General features: G+C 29.0%; 1 protein-coding gene across 2 annotated transcripts in view; it reads right to left on the bottom strand.

Moving 5' to 3' along the window:
- Positions 1-6,012: 6,012 nt before the first annotated feature.
- The window catches only part of LOC112679792 (rho GTPase-activating protein conundrum), a 53,257-nt gene continuing 34,825 nt past the window's right edge, over positions 6,013-24,444 (bottom strand). For both annotated transcript variants that reach the window (XM_025549712.1, XM_025549711.1), the window contains exons 2-13: positions 20,280-20,663; positions 18,498-18,607; positions 10,294-10,433; positions 9,491-9,647; positions 9,296-9,431; positions 9,048-9,219; positions 8,631-8,975; positions 8,361-8,550; positions 8,096-8,279; positions 7,769-7,935; positions 7,510-7,700; positions 6,013-6,220 (exon numbers count right to left, since the gene is read on the bottom strand). In XM_025549712.1, the coding sequence (XP_025405497.1) occupies positions 6,111-6,220; positions 7,510-7,700; positions 7,769-7,935; positions 8,096-8,279; positions 8,361-8,550; positions 8,631-8,975; positions 9,048-9,219; positions 9,296-9,431; positions 9,491-9,647; positions 10,294-10,433; positions 18,498-18,607; positions 20,280-20,660 (2,283 nt within the window). In that variant the 5' untranslated portion in view covers positions 20,661-20,663 and the 3' untranslated portion in view covers positions 6,013-6,110. The remainder of the gene's footprint in view (positions 6,221-7,509; positions 7,701-7,768; positions 7,936-8,095; positions 8,280-8,360; positions 8,551-8,630; positions 8,976-9,047; positions 9,220-9,295; positions 9,432-9,490; positions 9,648-10,293; positions 10,434-18,497; positions 18,608-20,279; positions 20,664-24,444) is intronic.

Here is a 24,444-nt window from a genome sequence, read left to right on the forward strand (position 1 = left end):
TATCATTATTATTATTATTATTATTATTGTGTTTGTATACTTATAAACATAGTACTTGTACTATCTATAGTGCTATAGCTTATATACACGTAATTGCGTAATACACAAACGCAATAATAATTGGAAACACCGATTTCAAAGGAACATATTCATTCGAGTTTATTTCTTTTGAGGACAATTTAATGAGTAGGGTTATATTATATACAAATATATTATAAACAAATTCAAATTTTAATGTAGAAACAGGAAATAAATTTCACTTATCAGACTTTTAAAGAAATCAGAAATTATTTTAGGTACCTTTTCTTCTAAGTCAACATTTTTTTTTTTTTTGAGTGGTTTCCAAAGTTTCAAGATTCTTTCAACCACGGACATTAACGACAGCCATCTTGTTCTTGAGTGTGAAAAAAAATTCTGATGATTAATATCAACAAATTAATAGAACTCTTTCAATTTTTCCGTCCTAACAGTGTATATTGCAAAATAATTAAATATTTTAAGGACGATAATTTCGACAACAACTGATAATATTCTAGTACCACATGATATAGTAATGTGCAGGATATAGGCTAGACATCAAATACCTTCTATAGGTTTTTCTAGATCTTCTTTTATTTTATGATAACAATTGCATTAACCTCATCGTTGAAGCCCTCCGAAGTTGGTATTGGTGTTTTCCTCACCAAACGCAATTAACTTATCCTATGGAATCTGCAACTGTCTTTAAATGTCGATTGGAAATGGTTTCCGACGTTTAATTTTTTAAAGAATCAAAATTTAATAGCTTTTGTTGAATTCCATCATGTTCAGTGAAATATTGGACTAGTAAAGGAAACATTTTTTCAGTTTTGTGATTGGACGCGTCAGTTTTATTGATAATAATAATATTTACTTGGTTATATTTTTAAAAAAATTTAAATTATTGGAAATAAATATACCTCATCAAATATTATTTTATGTTTTCTTAGAAAATTTGATGTATTAATAGTTAGTGATGTCATTGTTAATCCCTTATTGTATCATTGCATTAGATTACCAAACATTTTAATAATCCAGAGTAATTTCCAAGGTAAATATATAAAATAATGTAATTATAAGTACACTTTTACAAATATATTTAAGTAATTTAAGTATTTTTGTTAACATTTTATAATTCAACCAGATCAGACGTCTATGAGCGTCTATAAACATGTTAACAATGAAACAATAGAAATACTATAGTTTAACTTGAAGGTAGTCAAATAAAAATAAGAAAAACTTATATTGAATGTTAATACTTGATGTACATTTTGTTTTTATTTTACAATTCTGTGGTTTCTGCGATTCATTTACATGTGTGAAGTTGGTCCCCCAAGTTATCATATTAGCACGAAGCGTGTGCCAAAAATTAGCAACTAATTTGCAACTATTTGCAACTCGATATGTTCCTCGTAAAAATTATTTTTTGGCAAAATTCCAGTAATAAAATATTTAGTAAATACTAGAAAAACGTTAAAATGCGAAAATGCTCTAAAAATCAATAAAATTAATTGTACTTGGTACCAGGGGCGGATCTTGGGGGGGGGGGGTTCAGGGTGTCAGCTGATCCACAGGTAATATTTGTTAACAAAATTGGTCTTTTGTTAATTTTTTCTCTTTTTAGACCTTGATTTGGACTCTTGGACAGTTGGCCCATCGGAGTTACTTGAAAAATGAATGCCATGTATATTCAACATTTAAAATTTTTCAATTTATAATTTATATTTTAAATTATATCGTTTTAGTAGAAAGTTAAGTAAATCATATTTTATTCGGTTAGTTTGTTGCGCTGATAAAATTAGATTATATTTATTAATCGTAAATAAGTCACTATCGGTGGTATCACTAATTCTAAAATGTAATATAAATATACTTATACACTTTTATAAGCATATTTTTTTTTTTTACAAAGTATTCATTTCTAATTCAGTTTCATCTGTAATAAATGGCCTCTTGACCCACAGTTTCCCGACTCTGGATCCGCCCCGGCTTGGTACTAATAATACGAATATACAAATAAAACCAAGTTTATACGTGTAAAGGTCCACTAAAACCGAAGCGGTAACGGCAGCGGTATTTATCGCTTTTTAAATACCGCTGATCTAACCTAACCGGAGAGCGAAATATTTCGCCGAAAATTACTAGTCGACATTGTGACACCCATGCGCGTACATGTACTTTAGTTATTATTGCATTTTTATTTATTTATATTAATATTTTAAAGTAAAAAATAACAAATTACTATTTTAAATATAATCTTAAATATAATGCCAAATATAATCTTTTTTTCTCGTATCCTTGAATTCTGGAAGTGTCATATTATATATGATGGGATATTCTTTAACAACAGCTATTAACTGTTCAACTTTATTGGTCATTTTTATTGTAAATAATAAATTTTAAACAAGAGAATCATACATTCATACACCACGACGTTAGATTCAACTGCAAGGTGTACGATTACGACGAATGCGATATGTGTTTGAATATAAAGTCAAAATATATCGTGCAATATAATGATAAGCTTTCTATAGATATTAATATATTAATAATAAAATGTAGATAACTCATAGTTGGGAATTTACAACTAATTATTGCTGCGGTAAGCGAAAAATATAGTGTCTGTAGCGAAAAATAAAAATATCGCGCTCAATCTTGCGGTAACATTTTCGCCGCGGTATTAATTTCGCGATAGTGAGTGCGCTCGTATTAAAACGTATGGACATTAAATTTCGCTGTAGTTACCTCTTCGGTTTGAGCGGACCTTAACGCTCGAACAAAAGTGAGGCGTTCGGAAGTAAATATATACATATTTATGTACATGGATTATACATTTTTTGGGCTGTTAAAAAAACATCAATTAAACTGAACGAGTCAACACTTACACTATCCATCGTTGAATATGCAGTAGAATAATGCATATTCATATATATATATATTATACATTTTATATAAATAGAAAAAAACTGTCTTCACGAAGAACTACAAAACATTTCGTCCTACGCCCAACAAACTATTTCGGTCACACCGTTAAGCTAAGAACAATTGAAAGATAGATTTTTAATAGTTTTAATTAAACTTATACATTTTAATTTTTATGAGAATATCGTTGTATATAAAAATTGTATATCGAATTTGTGGTTTATTATTTATAAACGTTTAGATTTCACTAGAGTAAACGCCATAGAAGCAACTAGGAGAAAAGATAAATTAACAGAAATATTTTGATGCATCTTAATATATACGTTTCAACAATATTTACTTTAAATTATTAATTACTTCATAATTAATAAAAAATACTTTTCGGTTCTAAATATGGTCGTTTATTTGTACACAGTAGTTATTACGTGGTAAGTTCTTACTGTTTCTTTAAGAGATTCGATACAGACATGTACTGTATTTATCTTTCAGTAGTACTTAATTAGTAAAAACTACTCACTTTTGTTCATTATTACGATTGATGTATTGAAGTGATAAGGATTTTGAAAATGCATTTGAGGTATATTAAATATACTTTGATGATTTTAAAAACGTCACGAGTTACATATTTGATAAAATTGAGGTATTAGTAAAAACGTATAATAGTCATGGGTTTTTACACTCGACGCATAGAAACACATGACTAGTATACATTTTTACTAAACTTTCAATTTCATAAAACATGTGACTTATGATGTTTTTGCAATCATCGAAGTATATTTAATATATTTCAAATGCATTTTCAGAATCCTTACTCCTTCAATACATCAACCGTAATAATAGAAAAAAGTGAGTAGATTTTAATATGTTACTGGTGTGAAAGACAACATATATCGGTATCGAATCCCTTTAACTATTTACATATTTCAATTATTGGTACTTAGATTTTATATTATGCCTTCGGCATTAATTTGAAGCATATTATTGGCCGCATTTCCTTGAAAGTTTATTTTTTCCCACAACCAATGGCCATCAATTCAAGAAAACTTATCGCAAGTCATATATCTATAAAATATTTTTCTGAAAATATAGATCACATGGCTCAGTAGTAGTAGTAGTAATGCCTCTACAGAAATTTATACCTCGGTATTTTCCTGGGTTATGTAGAGGTAATGTTTAATATGTGATATCTTTATCAAAACGTATATCCTACTTCTACAATTGAAACGACGAGCTTGATAGAAAAATGAACCATAATTTAGCATATTTCCAAATTTCAATTGCTGTTTTTTCATTTTTTCGTAACGGTTCGTCTTGCTGATTTCTCAAAATTATAATAATATTTACAAATAATTCTATACGTAGTTGCTCAATTCTAATATGGCTTAAGTCAAAACCTCTTGATATACCACATTCAGAGTTTTATTTTATGGTGCATAAACGTATTAATAGTCAGGTATTCCAACTCTAGAAAATGCCACATACAATTGCCTATGTGAAAAACAGTTATTTACCAAATCTACACTACAATAAGTCAAAGTTCATCCTTGGGCTTTGTTTATTGTAATTGCAAAACAGACTTTTAACGGAATTTGAAATCTTCTAAACTTAGCTGGATAATGGTTGGGGTATTCTCAGAAAAATATTTTTTCTCCCTTAGCACATCCGGTCAAAATTTCAACTTCAATTACATATTTTTAAGAGAGGTTATACGGAGCCTGGTCCCATATAATCATACATAATCAAGGATAATTGAATTTCTCAAAAGTATGATTGGAACTCCCACCGTCAGGGATATTTTATGAGGAGGCATATCAGATGGTGTTAGTGAGTTTAAGAACTCTATAGAAAAATGTACCGATTCTTCACTATTAACAACTGTATCGATAGAAAAGTATCGATATCCATTTTTAGTGCTTGAAATCCACTAATTATTAGCGAGTTTATTGAGTCAGCTCGGTTATTTGTGGTTGTCAAAATAACACGATTTTCCATATAATCTTACATAAGTCATAGCAACCGTTATCGGTTGACTGTTGTTATTATTATAAGAATATAGATATACAAATTACGTGTAAAAAATTATTTTTACCGATTTCAACTTTTTGAAATAAAAATTTTGAAAATTGGGTGACGTGGTAACACTTAGGAAGGTATTTGGAACAATTCCATGAAAAAAAAAAATTGCAAAAAGGTTAAATATCATTGTCACAAAATGGGTACAAAAAAAAGGCTTGTTATTTTATAATATTATATGTATATTATATATAAGAATTATAGGAGTACGGGAACATTAGCATACAAAAAAAACCTTGTTTACATTGTGTTTTATTGGACTACTTTGTTCTCCGCTAACAATCGGTATTTGTGTACTATGAATTAGTCGTTTTCCATATCGTTTCATCCCGTGCGGAATAATAATAATTGTATATTTGTATAATGATATGCGTAAGCTTTCTCGGGCACACTCATTATTGCTGACGCCGTACACCATTAGTTAATGGCCACTCCTTAAAATGTTGTGTAGAACCTGATCATCGTATTGTAACTTGTACCAGAACTTTTACTTGAAGGCTAAAATCTGATTTTTGTGTTCGCATATACGTGCGGTTAATGTTAATTTTTCAGAATTCTTTTATGATATTCAACGTTTAATAGTGTGACGCATGATGTAAAAAAATACGACCTATGTCTTCAGTGATGTAGTGTATCGTATGAAATATGTTTCACGCTTAATTGGAAAGTGACATTAGCGTATTCAATTGAGTTATATTATACATTTAAAACTCATTAAAATTTCTGATTAGTTACAGGCGTAAAATACAAGAAAATATCATTTATCTTAAAGTAGTATATTATATTTTATCATTCATCTTGTTCTTTATTCATAAAACATTTTGATCGACAGTAAAGAAAAAAAAAAACAAAAAATAAAAATAAATTGATTACATCATTGTAGTCGATATTGTAAACATAAGTAATAATAATAATAATGATAATAATAATAATATAATAAAAATAAAAATAATACAAATTCATAATAATATTAATCTTAGTTTTATCAACAAAACAAGAGAAAACAAAAGAAAACGATATATTTTGGTTTTACACTCCCTATGATACAAATACGAATACATTGATACATTTTACTAATAACTGTCATAAATAATGTGTCATACATGCGTCATGCCGTTTCTGTGATCACATTTAACGAACCACTGAGCGTTAGGATTCATTTGGTATACAGCCATCATGTTGGCGGTGGGTTCTATGCGCCGTTGCCCTATAGATAATAAAACATTCACGTGAGTATATTAAATTGCGTCCAATTACTAAACGAGTCATAAAATATAAAAATTAAATTATTTTTCCCTAAATTAGCGAAAACTGTACACAGAATAGGTTATGACACCGAATAGATTATGCCTAATGAATTTATGTCCAATACTAGTGTATAATTCATTTTTGTGAAAAGGAAATTTTCCAAAATATTACATTACTACGTTTTGAACTTAATGTTCCAAAATCAACTTTTTTCCATTTTTTTTTCTTGGTATAATACGAGTAATCATAGTTGTAAGTTATGTTATCTAGTCGTACTATGTTCATCATAGTTTTAATTATTATATAAATTACATTACAAGTAAGACCATAGCGGGAAAATTATTCCAAGTATTATCTTGATTCTATCCATAATCAGTTATTTTTTAGCTAACTTTTTATTTTTGTCTATTCAGTAAATATTGATTTAAAAAAATTAAAATAATTAATCTGCAATCAAGTAGTATAGTCAAATATTTAATTTAATAGTGATATTAAACTATATTGGTATTTAAAAAAATTATAAAATCAAAATTATAAAAAATTATTAAATGGTTAATGCTCGTAAATTAATATATATATAAACAAATAATTTATATATAGAAATAAATAAATAAATCAGTCTGTCTGAGTCCCGATTTTATTTTTTCATATTCAGTTGTGATTTTAGTGACATAACAATGAATTTTTAATTCGATACCGATCATAATTTATAAATATAATAATACTCCAGACTAAGGTTTTATTTATTTATGTATTTATAATATGTTTAATTTATAAATAAATGTGTTCGTTTTAAAAAAATTTAAATAATTTATAATTAATTAATTAATTAATTTATTAAAATTCATAATATATAGTTCTTCATATTTTTTTAAATGTGTGCTATTTGATAGCAATATTGTTTTAGCATAGTAATCTTCAGAACTATGTTCTGTGTTCACATAGTTCCAGTAAGTTATTCAACTTAATAAATCTTACCTATGAGTCTACGACCTTCACATTTTTGGTAATTTTTACATTTTATATTATAAAGCAGCAAACGCATATCTGAATAAGACTAAAGTCGTAATACATAAATTATATGAAACTATTTGAACGTTAAATTTGTCGTTAAGTTTTTTTATATGGGTTTTATTCCATATATTAGAGTAACAGTTATCAAAAATAACTTTTAAATAAAATACAAAAGGAATTCAAAATTTTTGTACAAAGTTGATATTACACTAATAATTGAACATGATGCCTTACCGATATTGCCACCAGTTTCATATAGAAAATGTGTCCTAGTAGCCATATCGGGATCAGCGGTTGTCAACAAGCATGACAAGTTTCCATTGGGAGCAAGTTCAGTAAGTGCTCTTGACTTGAGGTCCTTGCGGCAAGGCTTAGAACTGTGACCATTCTTAGTTACTGTTTGTTTGGCGGCTTCTTCTACAATTCTTTAATACACAATTTATTATTTGGATGTGATATTATCTGATACATTAGCTGGTAATACAATACTTACTTAAGAATGACATCACCGACTGATGTTGTATCAGATAAAAACAATGGAATAGCGGAAATCCGAAATTGAGGGGCATCGACACGGACCACACCGTCTTGATAATCAACTTCGTTGATAATTTTTTTGGTGACAATATCCGTTTTCTTTTTTCCAAGGAACCTTCTTACCTGTAAAAATAATATAAAATATTATTTTAATGATACATTGCAATTGGTAAATTATACATAAATTAAAAATATGAAATCCCAATTATGTTATTACAAGATTATTGTTTGTGTTTGTGGTAGAAATACTCTTTATAGAACAAATACCAAGTAATATACATACGGGATTATTATTTTCTTTCAGTCTACATTGGTATAGTTCGTTGTTATGTCTAAGCTGAGTCATGAGGTCATTAGGAACTAAGCACAACTCTTCGATGTGGTTCATCAGAGTTTCGGTTAGACGGCAGCTACGGGCAGCCTGATCTAGATGTGACTGTAAGTCTTTTTTCTCCAAATGTACAGACCTATGGTAAAACAATGTAAATAAAATGTTTTATTGTTATCTTATTTTGTGTCTATAAATGCATTTGTTGTTCATTATTTACCTAGGTGGAAATAAAGATGGAGCAATGATCATAGCCACATTGTGTTCGGTCATCTTATTCTCTAGGTCGTGTCTTTGTTGGTATTCCACTAATTTCGACATGAACTGTAAGAGGACACGCAAAGTAGCCCTGTTTTCTGTGGGTAACAGTAGCACCAGTAGATTCAATGCTCTCACAGTGTCAGGTACAGCTAAAAACATAGAGTTGTTAAATGTTAATTCAAAATTAATTAATACCTGAATTAATTAAATGGTATACTATAGAACTCACAATAGCTTTGGTAAAATAAGTTGACTAGCTCATGGGTAAGCAATAACCCGGGCAAGTCTCTGAGCAAACGTTTCAGTAGTGCGACCAGATCGTGCACAGAACATTTTTCTAACAGCTGATCCACTTCTTCGTGTTTGGCGTAGAAAAACTTCTCTACTGCCCCACATAGTTTGTCAACTTTTGCTTTTGGGGCCGCCATACGTAGTAGACCTTGCTCCCCTAAACCACGTTTTTCTAACTGTCCAAGGACTTTCTGAACAATCAAAGGTACCTGAACGCGACGGTTGGCGATTGTTTCATCTCGGTCAACTAGTGTCGATAACGAAACACCGAAAATCGTACCTTCTGTTTAACACAAGGAAGTGATTAAAACAAACCCTAACTTGATTAATTTACATTCAATATTGAAATAACTACCTTCTCTTCTTTTGCGTTTATGCGGTTTTCCTTTGTGAAACGGTATACCAGCACTGTCAAACATAGCGGAAAGTTCGAGAAATAACAGAGGACGCAGTTTGGCTAAGTCTTCATCGCTTAAGGAATCCGGCCAAGTCCTTCCAGTATTTTCATCCACGGATGAATATGATCTCTATAAATGTGAAGTATTATTTAAATATCATATTATTTTTATTTATGTTATGTTAAAATCTGCTTAAAATAGATACCTCTAAATGGTAATTGTTGTTTTGCCACATTTGTTCAAATCCCACGTACTGAGAACTATTTCGATGGTTATCGTTTGTTTCATATAAACAACCATGGCTGCGGGTAAGACCAGATTGAGGTGCTACTAAATCCATACTAACAAAAAAAATATAAGTGTTTAATGGATGTATAAAAAAATAATGCTATTATCATACTTCCGTGGACCGACATGTTCGTCAGAAGCGCTCGAGTACAGATGTAGTGGATCGCTACCGCTACGACTTCTATCTTTTATCATAGGTAGTGGTCTTTGTTCAAACTTATAACCACGTACAGTGCCTAGTCTTTGAAAACCAACCATTGTAATACCATCTGTAAAAAAACATTGTTTATAATCATATCAATCACTCTTTGAGTAACACTCGAAGTATAATAAAAAGGTACTTAATGTGTCTAGTATAATGAATTCGTATTTAAATTGTTTTGAAATAATAGGTAGTTAAATAAAAGTAAAAATATTATATATTTTAGTTGTTGTACAACAGCTTTACGATAGTTGGGATAAAATAACAAATAATCATTGTATTTCAAATTTAAATTATAAAAATCAAACAACAAATATACGAGTAGTATAAATAATATAAAGTAATTGAAAAATGTATGATCCCACATAGATCCAAATGTCTGTAATTATTACTGTTAAAATTATTCTGAATCGAATAATCATAACTATAACCATTACTATTATCATTTAAATTACATAATACAATTTTTATTTTGCGGTATTTATAATATTATTATGTCACTCTTCGAATGTTTTAAGACTTTAGGGCTAGGTCTTCGAACTTATACACTATTGTAATGGATAATAGGTAATAGATAATAGGTAATTGATTTCTAGAATGAAAATTATAGTATTATATTTAGTTTATTTCTCTTGGGTAACAATACAATATAGTGTAGTGCAGTAGATAGTCTTAAAATTGTATAACATTTAAAATAACATTGTTACACTTACCACTTTCAGAAGCTACGATACCATTATTACTTCGATTACTTCTACGGAATATGTCTCTGGACGGTAAAACTGGTGCACTTGGCATTCGACGGACATCTTTTTTGGAACATCCTCTCAAGTCATGATTAGATTCAATAAACCTGGAAAATATGACAAATAGATAGTAAGTGCAACTTTAACTAATGACCGGATTTGTCCTGATAAGTCTACTTAAGTTGACTTTTCTAAACTTTCGATTTAATTTGTCTAAATCGTAGTGTATAGATAATCACGTGTGTATAATTGTACCCGGTATAAGTTACTCATTAAAAATGTATAAATATAAATTTAATCATTTGTGGTTATTAATGAGTTTCAAAGATACACATTATGGGGTTTGAACTAAATTTGATTTTTTTAAATATTAAACTATTTATAACAATCATTTATTTTATGTTGAATATTTTGAGCATTCAGTTATGGTAACAATTATTTGGTACATTGCAGAGTTTGGATAATGTTAAAAATAACTGTACGTAACTGAAATAACCTTTCATAATCCGAGTGGTACAAGTATGCATGAAGTAAAAAGAGAAAAATTGTTAGTTAAGGCAATCTAAGTATATCACATAAACATTAATATATTGTTATTAGCGTTGACAGTGTACAAAATAAAATTCGTATCAACCGGTGGAATGAAAACTCGTCGACATATATTAGTTAATATCTTTATTTGTATTGTTCGAATGACCAGATCATAACGTAGTGCAGTTTCAAGGTGTTTTCATTCCAGTAAATTACCGATTAAATTTCCTGCAAACGTACAAGTTACATACGTGAGCACGTCTTAATACTTTTAAAAACCCATAATATCCTTGACCTATAGTGCAGTATATATATATATATAGTGGTTCGTTAAACAGCATTTAAAGAACATAAATATTACTTTTAGAAGCCGAATAAAAAATTTCACTTTTGTACATGTGAACTTAGTCGAGTGCGTATCCATTATAATGTTATAGTTACTATTAAAAGCGGAAACATATATTTCCAAACTGATCGTGTTGGGAATCCGGTTGGTTTTCGGGTAATAACGAGGTATTAAATATATCCCCCGAAACCACTCCATGACGTGCAGTGAGTTCACTTACGCATTGAAACTCACCGAAAAAATTAAAGCTATTGTAGTGAAAAAAAATAAAATGAAATAAAAATTATCGAAAAATAGTGGGTTTGCTAAAACAAACGAAACAAAACGTGACTCGCTTTCGTTTTGCGGTGGTTAATTCATAACCTATTGTTTTATCGCGTCCGTGGCTTATTAATGACAACCTTGACTGGTGGGAAAACTCTGGGCGAGTCGAAAAAAAAAAAATTAATAATTACTTATAATACACTTGTATTATTACACACGTGTTGTGGACGGTTGCAGTGCGAGAGAGTCTATTTACGGGAGCGAGCGCGCGCGCGCGCGCTTAATTACAGGAGAGCCTTGGAACGGCAAAAATCATAAATTATTACATTGCTCTTTACTTGCCGAAAAAAAAAAAAAAAAAAAAAAAAACAAAAAAAATGAAAACAAAATAAAAACGTATAGTTATAAGATCGAGCGAGTGTGCAATCGTTACTCGGTCGGAAGACGGAAACGAGATAATGGATTAAAACGAAAACAACGAAAAACCGTGTGTTCCCTGAGACGTACTTTTTCTAAACGAAAGCGAACGGCCGTTTAACGCACAACCAGGTACAACCGCCGTGCGTCAGCCCTGTTGACGTGTTCGTCCGAAAGTTTTTTTTTTTTTTACACACACGCGAGCGCACGTCGCTCGTCAGAAGAATACGAACATCGTGCGCGTAGACACTATTATAGCGAATAGTTGCGGTGGGCGTGGCCCGAGCCGCTGATGCCCCGAAGTACACGCGCGCATTGTTAAAGCTGCGTCACTCGGTCGTATTGGGTTCGGCCGAGCCGTTATACTTATTGGAATAGTAATTAAAACCGAACATTCCAACGAACATGTATATTATACGCGCCGCCGAACGCGTGCAATGTACACATTATTATTATCGTTATGTACGGTGCCGGTGGAATCGAACGAGAAACGTTCGGAAAGATATCGAAAAAAAAAAAAAGCGGTCCGAGCAGCCCCATAGGAGGTCACCGCCTGCTCTCTCGCCGACTCGCCGCCAATCAGCCATCTCGTCGTCGTCGTCGTCGTCGTCGTCTTGCGCACACCGCGCACGCTTATTATAATGGGTAACGGCGTACGTCCGTTACACGCAATACGTTTGCGTCGTACCGCGACCCGCGAGACGCAGGCGCGTCGACCGGTACGTCGAACCTTATCTCCGGCGAAAATCCACCGCTGTATTACAATCGTAGATAATGATGTAATGCCTACGCGCGATCGCGACCGGCTGCAGCGATTTATTTGTTATCAGTCGAATGGTGGTGCAGTTAGTATGGTCGAGGAACGAACGGGTTAACGTCAGGAGGAGGGTTCCGTTATGAAGCTAACGTTACGATACGATGCGAGGAGAGTGAAATATCATATCCGCACTCGGATCTGACACGATATATTTATGCCTACAACTAAAATGTTCGTACACCTAGCTGTAACTGCGAGCACGAGCTATTGATTGCCGTCGATAAACGAAGTCTAACGCGCGGTATGCAACGGAACACACAGGTAAAATCGAATTGGAATGACTGGGCTTGTGTTTCTTCGCGCAACTGATTTCTTATGAATTTTAGTATTCAAAAGTACAATTTACAAGGCGAGTATGTATTTCAATGAAATAAATAAATAAATAAACATTTAATCGTCGGTATAATCGACTGTTAAGTTAAAAAAAATCTAATAAATATCTTGTATGTTCGTTGTGTACAGATTAAAGAGTTACCATAGTTAGCCTATCAACTTAACATCAGATTTACCGGACTAACTTTATCATAATGAAAGTCTTAATTGACATATTTTTTGTGAAATTTATATGTGTATACACTAAGAAAAATAAATTTGGATTCTCGTTCTATGAGTTCCTATAGATTGTGATTCCAAATACGAACATTAGGTCATGGATATATAAGTGATAACAGAGAGTAACAGAAATTATCAAACAATGAATTCGATAGTCAAATTTTACATATTGAAAATAATATGTAAAATACAACTGATCGGTGGCGCCAAACCCTATATTCGGGTAAGGTAGATGATCTACCTTAGAAAATCTTGTTGGCTGGTGGCTGGTGGGTGGTCCAGTGGTTGGGTTAGCGAGTTATTACTTATTGTGAAGCCAACATAATAACTGTGTAACTCGTTAGTATTTATCATCTAGTAGAATAATTGATGTGTCTTATTCGTTTAAGGTAAAAATTATTAGGTTCTTAATCCAATCGTGGAGTAGTGGTGTCTCATAATTTTAAAACTACGCCCTACCTTTTATAGTTTCAGGCAAACTGCAACTGATTTATAAATTGATGATGAATTACAACGAAAATGGTCTGTACAATTATTTATGAATATCATTGTGTGTTATGGTTTTTTTTTTTTTTAATTGTGTATATGTTTATTAAAATTCTACGGTAGATCTGCTAAGTTTTTACATTTTTCAAAGTTAAAAACGAGCTATCGGAGTAAACTATATAGGAATTTGATTTTTATAATCAAATATCTACTATAATACTTGTATTATACAATAGCTAAAGGATACCTAGGCTTTAAAATATCTATTCTTCTTCTTCTTTTATCATCAACAGCCCAAAGACTAGTTGTCAACGATTTGCCTCTCCTGACGTTTCATCGCTTTTTTTTTTCAAAATACGATCTGCCGTCCATATTTCTTATTATTTGACTAATATTGTCCAATAATGGTCGCCCTCTGCTATTTTTCCTCTCAATGACACATTCTATTATTCTGCTAAGTAGCCTGTAATGGTGTAGTATGTGCCCAATTAACTTGACTCTTCTTGTTTTCAAGGTCTTCAGAAAGCTTCTTGTTTCTTCTGCTCTTTGATAAACATCTTGATTTGTTATGTTTTCTGTTTAACTATTTCCAAGCAACCTCCTGTAACCCCAAGTCTCAAAGCTAAAAGTCTTATTTCTTCTGTTTTATCTATGGTCCATATCTCACTTGCTATGCTCCAAATATAAGTCTTTAATAAGTTTTTCTTCACTTTTAATATCCATTGATACACACAAAGTAAAATTAAGTACAACGAATAATGAATGTTAACTTCGTTGTTTGTTTGAATTATACGTAATTTTTGAAATACGTGAATTTTGTTTAATTTTATATTAAACAATGTATTATTGTTGTTCTATGCTCTACAACACACATGAATTTACAAATATAAGAATTACACATTTTTTTCCTTAACGCTGTACCCCAGAGTATGATACCGCTGTGGCTGTTGTGAGAATTTAAAATGTTTGACTTGAGCCGACGTGCATTTTGGGTACACGTTGTTGATTGTTCCACGCCAGTGTGCACTGATGCATCTCTACAATTTATTTGGTCGACAGCCAATTATTATCAATAGAATTATTAGCAGCTGGAAACAGATTACGGCCGAGGTTATCATTAAATGTTATACCATTTTCATATAAAAAAAAAAAAAACGGTAATCATTAAATCATTGTTTTAGGTTTTTTTACGCTGTAACATATTATCCGCGTAGCAGTTCGTCGGAGTTCTAACGCACTGGTCAGAGGTACTCATTGTACGAAACGGCCGACGCAATGACGTATCCGTTCGCTGGACAGTGCGCGTACGATGTAGACGGTCGAGTATGAAAATATTATTTCACTAATTCATGACGTTCAAACAACATTTTAAGTTCATTGTGTTCTGTGTGACTGACGTGCGAAGCCCGCCCGCGCGCGTATACACATTAATGCGAAACAGCACAATCAGTTGCTACTTAAATTACTGAGACCCGGTGATTCTCCCGAGACTACCCGACATGGTTTAGACTAATTATTTTCTCATCTAGTCATGTCTTATTATTTTACGTTAGACTGCGAAAGGAGCGGCATCAAATATCGATTTAAAAAAAAAAAAACCATTGTTCGGTATTTCAAACAATTCGTGAACTATGTGGTTCGCGCATTTCGTCGAACACTGAAAAAGTCATAAATCCAAGATGAAACGTTTTTTCTGTTTATCAGGCAATAAACAAAATGCTAAACATTTCATTAGATGTTTTTATTTTTTGGAAATTATTGTCTTTGTGAGCAATTGATGATTGTCAATAATTGATTATTAATTATTTTAAAATATAAAATTGTTAAAAACTTGTGTACTATTTAAACAATTTCCATTATAAATTACTTTTATTTAATTATTACAATATTTTAATGTTAGCAACAATACAGTGTCATTATTAAAATTTTTTTTTATAGAGCAAATAATTTTGAGTAACAAATATTTTCAAACCAACCACAACCATTGAATTAAATCGTATTCAATAATGTTTTAATGATACCACGAAATACGGATTGACAATTAAAATTTCAAATCATAACATAGACTAAAACATATAGAATAAATTATACTTTGGAAAATTGTTAAATCAACACAAAAACAAATACATACATACGGAATCTACTAAAAATAGGACTACATAAAAAACTGATAGATTGGTCGTCACGCTTTACTTGATTCGATAGAATTATAAATAATCATACGCATTTTTAATGTTTATTTAAAAAAAAGCTTGACTTACATATAATCGGGCATAAATATTGTTAGGAACTGGTATCTCTATTATTTAATTTTTCCACTATTTAGTAGATTTTATTTTATTTATTTTTTTTTTTTTTTGAAAACTCGACTTAAAGACAGTCTGCTCTAAATTAAAATAAATAAATGACTAGTTAAAAGAAAAATATAATTAAAAATTCGTTTTAATAAGTTATAACACTTTAAAATCTATTTGATGGAGTAAACCGATGTTTATTCCTTTGTTATTTTACCTCTTCAATAAGTTATACTGACAGCAACTGTACATAGGAAGTGAACTTTACGTAGATCACTTGATACTTGTGTAATGGCCAAGTGTTAATAATAACATGAAAGCAATATACAGCTATTGCACTCGAAAAACGATTCTATACTGTATGGTTTGTTTCGTTTCATATGAGTACAATACAAATATTTATATAAGTTGAAAGGATCATATTATGAAAATGATTCTAATCGATGTATCGAGAAATGTAGCGTGCTTCACTGAAAAACATTGAATCAATGTGTTTGTTAAGTATAAATTTATGATATTTATATCGATATGTTTTTTTGAGTTGCTATTGTTTACGGTCCATTTTTATGATGCAATATTTTTCCTTGCATGAAGACATAATTATAAAATTCATACTAGCTACTAGGCAGTAAATAATAATAAATTATAATGGCTAAAATAAAAGCAACAACATTTTTAAGTTTTAACAAAACTTTTAAGAAAAATAATGTAACGCAACATATCGCTTGGCGACATGAAATCTTTCAGAAAAAAAATTTAGTTTCCAGCCCTAAAATCTAATTACATTAAAAACTCAACACTTCTATTTATTTCGATTTTTAGATTCAACTATTTTATTTATTATTCTTCTATTCAAATAATTACATTAAACAGTAGAATAATATAACCAAAACCAGGGCTGTGTTAACGACTTTGTCGTCTAAGACAAATTTCATAGTGCCAGTTATAACTATGATACGTCCTCTTCCATCGAAAGTTATAAAAATGTAAAATTAACCATAGTGTCACAACTTTTTTAATCTCGAATAGATATTTTCGTAGCATTACATTTTTAAATCAAAAACCTAAACAAATATTATTTATTTTTTAAATTAAATTAATATAATTAGTAAAAACTATTTTTAAAAAAAAATTCTGTTTTCTTATAATATGAAATACAGAAAGTAGCCTTAGACAATAAGGCAGAAAAACACCAAAAAGTTTTATAATAGAAAAATTATCCTTGTCCTATTACAATGAAATGTTTAAACTATAGTTACCTACTACTTACTAGTAGTAATATATTATTATATGATTAAGCTTAAGAAATAAAATGTAAATCTTATAAATAAAAGATAATGTCTAACAAATTTAGCCATCTTTACTTTAATTATTATAAGATAAATAACACAAGTTATGATTTTTGAAATATCGTTAGAATAACGTATATTTGATTTGTAATTAATATTTTTAAGATTTTATATTAAAATTAAAGAATCAAATTAGGAACAAAGATAAAAATCTCTCTTTATATATATATATATATATATGAATCAAAAGTAATTCTCATTAAATTTTTTTGAAAATTACTCAAAACTACATACATTTTTGCTTAATAGATTATACATTACTAATAAAGATTTTTCGCTATTGGTAAAATAGAGAAATAAAAAAGGTTTTTTTTTTTTAAACTAATTCTTTATATTTTATAAATCATAATTCATTGATAGTCATTTAATATTTTTTGGATAATTTATGTGACATTTAATAATTGAATTTTTTTCCACTTTTAAATTATTTAATACATCTAAACAACACGAATGAACGTTTTAAACACAGGATATTGTAAATTCAATTTATTTGAGTCTAGAATAATTAAATCAAGTGTATATTGCACACGTTTAACATATACTACAAAGAGAACATTTTAACAGCGTATTTGTTTTGTTATGTCATATTAATTGTGGGATTAAAGTAAATATGATAATATTCGATTGTGTGACTCGGTAAGGATTAGTAAACAATTTTTTTTATATATATATATATATATATCTTGTCAGTATAATCAATTGAAATAATTATTTAATTCGTTTTAATCTATTTTACTTTATTATGTATAACAATAATAATAAAAACGCTTACATATCACTTTGAAAAAGAACAAGTATTAGAATAATTAATATAATTTGTTAATAAAACGAAGTAAACGAAGTATACGCAGTAAATTATAATCCATTTTGTATTAAAACACTTATGTTCTTATGTTTTTATTTCATGTGACATATTTCTCATATTTCTACCAATACGTTTATGACAAATATTAGTGATTAATTCCGTTTAATATTATTATATTTATGATATTTTTTATTGCATATTTATAATCTACCACTTATATTTTATTTATTACTCATTTTTGAAGTATTATGTAATTTCTTGTAATTCTCACGAGAGGTCAGTGACCTAAAATAAAAATTTGTCTACTCACTTTGGTAATGGTGGTGATACTGCTATTTCCGTTTGAGACCATGACATGGGTGGACTATTCGAGTCCGAATCCGGTGTTGCACTCCTCGATCTGGAACTAGAACTTAAACTCTGAAACAATGGACAGCACATGTTAGAATTATAGTTCGAATTGCGATAATTAAAAACTAAGAAATTGTTCTGAAATAATTTGATCAACGCAATATAAAAACTGCAACTTGATATTTTTTACTGTTCATAGTTTCCACGCAATTGATCAAAACACTTTTCCTATCACTAATTGTGGACCCGGAATTTATGACGATAACATACGTTTAAAAATATTAGAAAACATAATTGCAAACTTGATAATTTTTTTTTTTTTAATGAATATGATATATATATATATATATATATATATTGAAAATAACATTAATAAATTGTATCAATAATAATTTTGAAACACGTGGACCTGATAGACCGACTTATGAGTGATATATTATAACTGACTACATTAAATGAATAATAAAGATAAGTCTTGTAATCACGATGGCAAACCCTAATAAAAATATGAATAAATTATGTAAAGTATAAGCATAGTAATTGCATATATATATATATTGGAAAATAGGAAATATTATTTATTTGAATATAACTAACTATAAATCATTATTAATTTGTAAGGCTTGCCTCAGAATTACAATTCTAATCCGATTTATTTTGTTACACGTTTTTTTTTTATAGTCCAGAATCTTAACAGGATAAATACTTACATAATTCTTGTTAAAAAATAATTCAACTTTCAGCTTATCCAAATTTGTAACATATTTAATTGTCAGTTTTTTGTTAGATTAATTTCAATGTAAAAAAAATTAATGTAAACTTATTGGAATAAATAATTCAGGATTATGTACAATGAATATAAAGCATGAAATATTAATATAAGATTCTTAATTTTGTATTATTAATGTTCTTAAGATCGCCTTTACTATGTACATAGATTTTATTATTTCATAATTTATAGTGAGCAATTTAATTATTTTAAAAAAATGTTAGTGTCAACGATTTAGTCGATATGCTATTCAATAATTTATGGATCTTGTATGGTATAAATATAACGTGATGTAGTTTTGAAAAAAAAATCATTGATGTTTAGTACAATAACATTAAGTTATTAACATCAAGTTATATTAAGTTATCTTAAAAACGTTAAATAAATTCAAATTTTAGGGATCCCTTTAATTCTTAGTTCTTTAGAATAGTTAATACTTCATAATAATGTATATATTTTTCATAAATAAATTTAATTAATGTCACTATTAGTGTTATAATAACTGATGAGTTATAAAATGGTTATAAGTAGAGTACGGATTTTGAAGGCATTTTTTTTTTTTCTATTGCTCTAAAACGAAGCTATGTCAGCAACAAAATCGATTTATACTACCTATTTAAAATAAAATACACGACATTTTATTTTGCTTTTTGGGAAACTTTTTTTTTTGCTTTTAAGTTAGATTTTTTAGATATTAATGCTTTTTTGGGTATTTTGGAATTTATACAGCTTTATTGCTTTTTTGAGTGCTTTTCTTTAGTTTTCTTTAAAATCAGTACTCTAGCTATAACGCATTACTATTATATTCTACTAATAATTATTCAAATATTTCAAAATATTTCCATATTGATAAAGTATATAAAAACGATACATTTCAGTTAAAATCTATTTTAACATCTTAATCTGAAATATTTATGACGTTATTAATGCCACACAATATCTTCATAGCTTATATAAAATACTTAAACTTACTTCGAAGTCACGGAAAACGTCTCTGATATCAGGTTTTTTGTGTCTGGCCTTTAGTTGTCTACCTCTTTGGCGGACCGTATGATTGAGCGAATGCACTCTCAACCTGACAGCATTGGCTTGTCTGGTGGAGAGGTGCCTGATGGCCGGTTCGAGTTCCGAATCAGGAACTTCGCACCCATTTTCAAATGCTTCAGTTAGGAATGATAGACCAGCGGATGACAACCAATCGGCTTCTACAGCTCCTTCTGACAAATGAGCGGCAACGAAGTCTTGTTCTGGTGGACATTCTTCGTCGAGGTAACTATCGAGTTGCCTTGTTTCTTGTATGATCTTATACTCATTCCAATAGTCTTCGAAATCTTGACTTACGTCTGTCTCCATGGCCTGTAAAACACAAAACCATTACTTTAGAATTTTTTGGTAGACACATTAAAAACAGCATTTAATTAATACATAAAATACAGATAATTTTTTAGATAATACGAGTACAATTCTTAGATTATTAGGTAAGCTTATTATTTAGTGTGAGGTGCATTTGACTTTTGACCATGATGATTCAGCATACTAAACTATATGCTCAATGTTTTATAATTATAAAGACTATCTATTATTTTTCCATAATTAAATCGAATATTAGTAACAAATAATATATGTCTCAGTACGTTTTAATATGGTTTAAACTTAGTTAATTTCCTTTTAAATTATAGAACCAAGTAATAAGTTAGCTATCAAATATAATAATTATCAAAATTAAACTTATGAATTGTATTTTTTCAATGCATATCCTTGTTTAATAACTAGGAGGTACTTATTTATAGGAGGTATATATAGGAGGTACTCCGAAGCAATGTGAAAAACAGTTCCAGGGCCGTCGTCAGTCCCAATAAAAAAAAAAAGGAGGTACATATTTATTACATTTATAATTAATGATAGGTTATAATTATAATTTATATAATATAAATAATATTATAGCCTTAGGAGTAATATTGATTTTAGTTAAACTACAAAATAGTTAACACAGTATAAAATTATAGGATTTTAGTTTTTATCAACACGTATTATACTTTTATTTATTTTTTTAAATAATAAGTTCTGATTATATATGTGTAGCAATTGGAAGTAACCGCATTTCAGTTTAATTTCTTATTAAAAATAATGATGAAATTATAAATTAAATTAAAAATTAGTGATTTACAAATTTTTTTGGTGTTAGATTTAGCAAAATGCAAAGAAAAGAATTGTACCAAATGATTTGCGTCTTTAAATGTATATTTTAATTTACATAATCACATGGCAAACGGACAGACTAAGAAAGTTACCAAACTTGTTCTTGTGTGGTACAAATTACTTCAAGTTCATCAGTTTAACCTATATTTATATGATGTTACGGTTTCTGAAAATTGGATTGACCAATTTTCCTCGGCTACCTAAAACTTGTTACATTATTTTCTATTCCAGACCACTAGAATAAAATATACTCGTACCGACCTCCACAATTGGTAGTATATTATTCGGAAATTGAAAATTATCAAAGATTGTGTAAAAATAAGAACATTGATAAATTCAAAAATCTGATTAACGGATCGTTTTACACGTTCCACGAATGGAACCACTTGATTAAGCGAAACTAATTCTTGGTGGAGCTGAATACAACCGATCGGAGTCTATTTGTATGGTAACAGAATTATACTTACCAAATAATGTTCCGAAAAGTAAAATTACCTTGAAATTCATTAAAAAATACACTGTATACGCTAGTAAATTGAATTATGAACGTTAAAAATCCACACATTTTGACACCAATATCTAACTGCTGGATAAACTATATAATAGGCGTTTTACATGCGGTAGGTACTATCAACACGGTTATGTATGACAAAGTTGATTTTAATTCTATAGTTTGTGTATATGTATACGTATGTATACCCATCTGAACGTACTTAATGTAATTCAGTGTATAGTATATCTAATTTAATTTGTCTTCCGTTACGGGAAATTCTTCATGTGGTACAAACTTTCATTCGAAACTGATACATAAATTCTTTGCGCAGGGATAAAAATATCGACATACTGTCGAGTGAACTTACTTAACCCGAGGTAATATGTGACCATTAACCGCAATAGGAGACTCATAAAGTATAATATACTTATTAAATTTCCCGTTAAGGCAAAGACGAATAATAAAATAATTATCATTATTACATCGAATTCTAACTGCGATACTGTGTATAATTACCGAAGATTTTTTTTTATCTCTATTAATCTTAGATTATTACACAATTTCAGTTTCTGCGCAAGAATCAAACTACACTTGATACTTAAGTTTCTCTCAAGAGTTGGCCGAGAAAAAAATTGGCACTTAATTAATAAACTATTAAACAGAAATTAAATGCATTGTTATTAATATAATATTTTAAAAACTATTTAACAATAAACAACACAGTTGCAATTAATTAATCAAGTCAATATTTCAAAGGTAAGATTAATTGATAAAAATATAGTATGTATAATTAATATTTGAATTAGTTTCTTATTGATGATATCAGTTCGTATATAATACCGAGTCTGGAAACACTAAATTACTAATTCTACCCTAATAGAAATGTAGACACCAATTTTATGGGGTATTGATGTATTGCTATCAAAATAGCTAATGATTTAATTTATGGATTTGAATTTGTAAAATGATTCTGAATATAGTTCGGTGATTTATGTCTCAAGTATTGAAATATTTAAAATTTTTTAGGTTTGATCAGAGTAAAAAACTACCATTATTCGGAAAAACAATCTGATTTTTCCTATACAATTTTGATTAAAGTCTAGATTAGGTAGTTAAGGTACAATAAAATTTATAAACTACGATAATATGTAATTGCCGTCGTTATAAATTTCATTGTGAGTACGTCAAATAGATGTACATATGAATATACTTTATACATATGAACATACGTATAGCCGCGTTAAAGCAAATTCGAATTATAGAAGTTCTGGAAAAAAAATTCGAATTGTAGAATGAGTCCCACCAACAGATATTTCGAATTATCAAGGGGACTGGAATATATGTATTTTCTTCTAATTATAGAGGTTTTCTCAAGGGACTAAGCGCTTAGTTCGATTTATGGAGTTTTTCGAATTATCGACTGACTACTGTATAACATATAATAATTCCACATTTCTTAAATAGAATTATAAACGGAAATATAATATTACTACTTAGTGTTTTTATTTTTATTTTTTTTTACATAGTTTTTAGTAATACTATTATAGCTCAAAAACTACTTACTAACTAAAAATAATTAGTACTAACAAAAACTACTCAGTAGTTATCTTTGCGTTTATGAAAATATACTAGTAAATTAAAAAAAAAATTATTTAAAGTTTTTTGAGTTAAACTTCAGATTTAAAGAAATACTGAATTTTTATTTCCAATAAAATTACGAACCTAAGACAAATAGTAGTAAGAAAATCAATAAGTAACTAGTTCTATAACTGGTACCTATATAATTTGGTTAATGTATTTTTATTAGCCAAAAAAATACATTTTCAAATAATAGTAAATTAATATTTTAGAAGGGATGAAAAGTGTGAAAAATAATGATTTTCTAACATATTATAATATTTTTATTTGTTGTTTTAGTCATATTTTCTCTATCTAAAATATTTTTAAGAAAGTTAATAAGGTTTTTAATGTACCTAAAAATATTAGTTGAGTATTTCACGGTATTTAACAAAAAATTAGCTATTTCAATGAAATTATATCTTATGAAAAATTAATTTAATTATAACAATAAATATCTTCAATAAATAAAACTATAAAAATTATTATAAAGTTAAAAAATATTTTATAACTTTTTCTTCTTCTCCTTTGCTTTTCTTCCAAATATTTAGGGTCAGGCATCCTTGTCCTAAACTTCCACACATCTAGATTTTTACATCCTTAACGCGCACACCAACATCCCTCATATCAATCTTAATCGTATCCAACCATCTCTTTTTTTTTAAAAAAAAAAAAAGAATGTCATAAATATATATATTTAAAAAAGAATAAATTATAATTTAAATAAAATTAATTGAAATATATTTTTTTTTATCTTTAATCTTTCAGTTATTTATCTATAATTCAAAAAAATTGAAACATGTATGAAAATCTTCTTACGCCTGCGTT

This window comes from Sipha flava, unplaced genomic scaffold (genome assembly GCF_003268045.1).
Source record: "Sipha flava isolate LNK unplaced genomic scaffold, YSA_version1 168_pilon_pilon, whole genome shotgun sequence".
Taxonomy (NCBI): domain Eukaryota; kingdom Metazoa; phylum Arthropoda; class Insecta; order Hemiptera; family Aphididae; genus Sipha; species Sipha flava.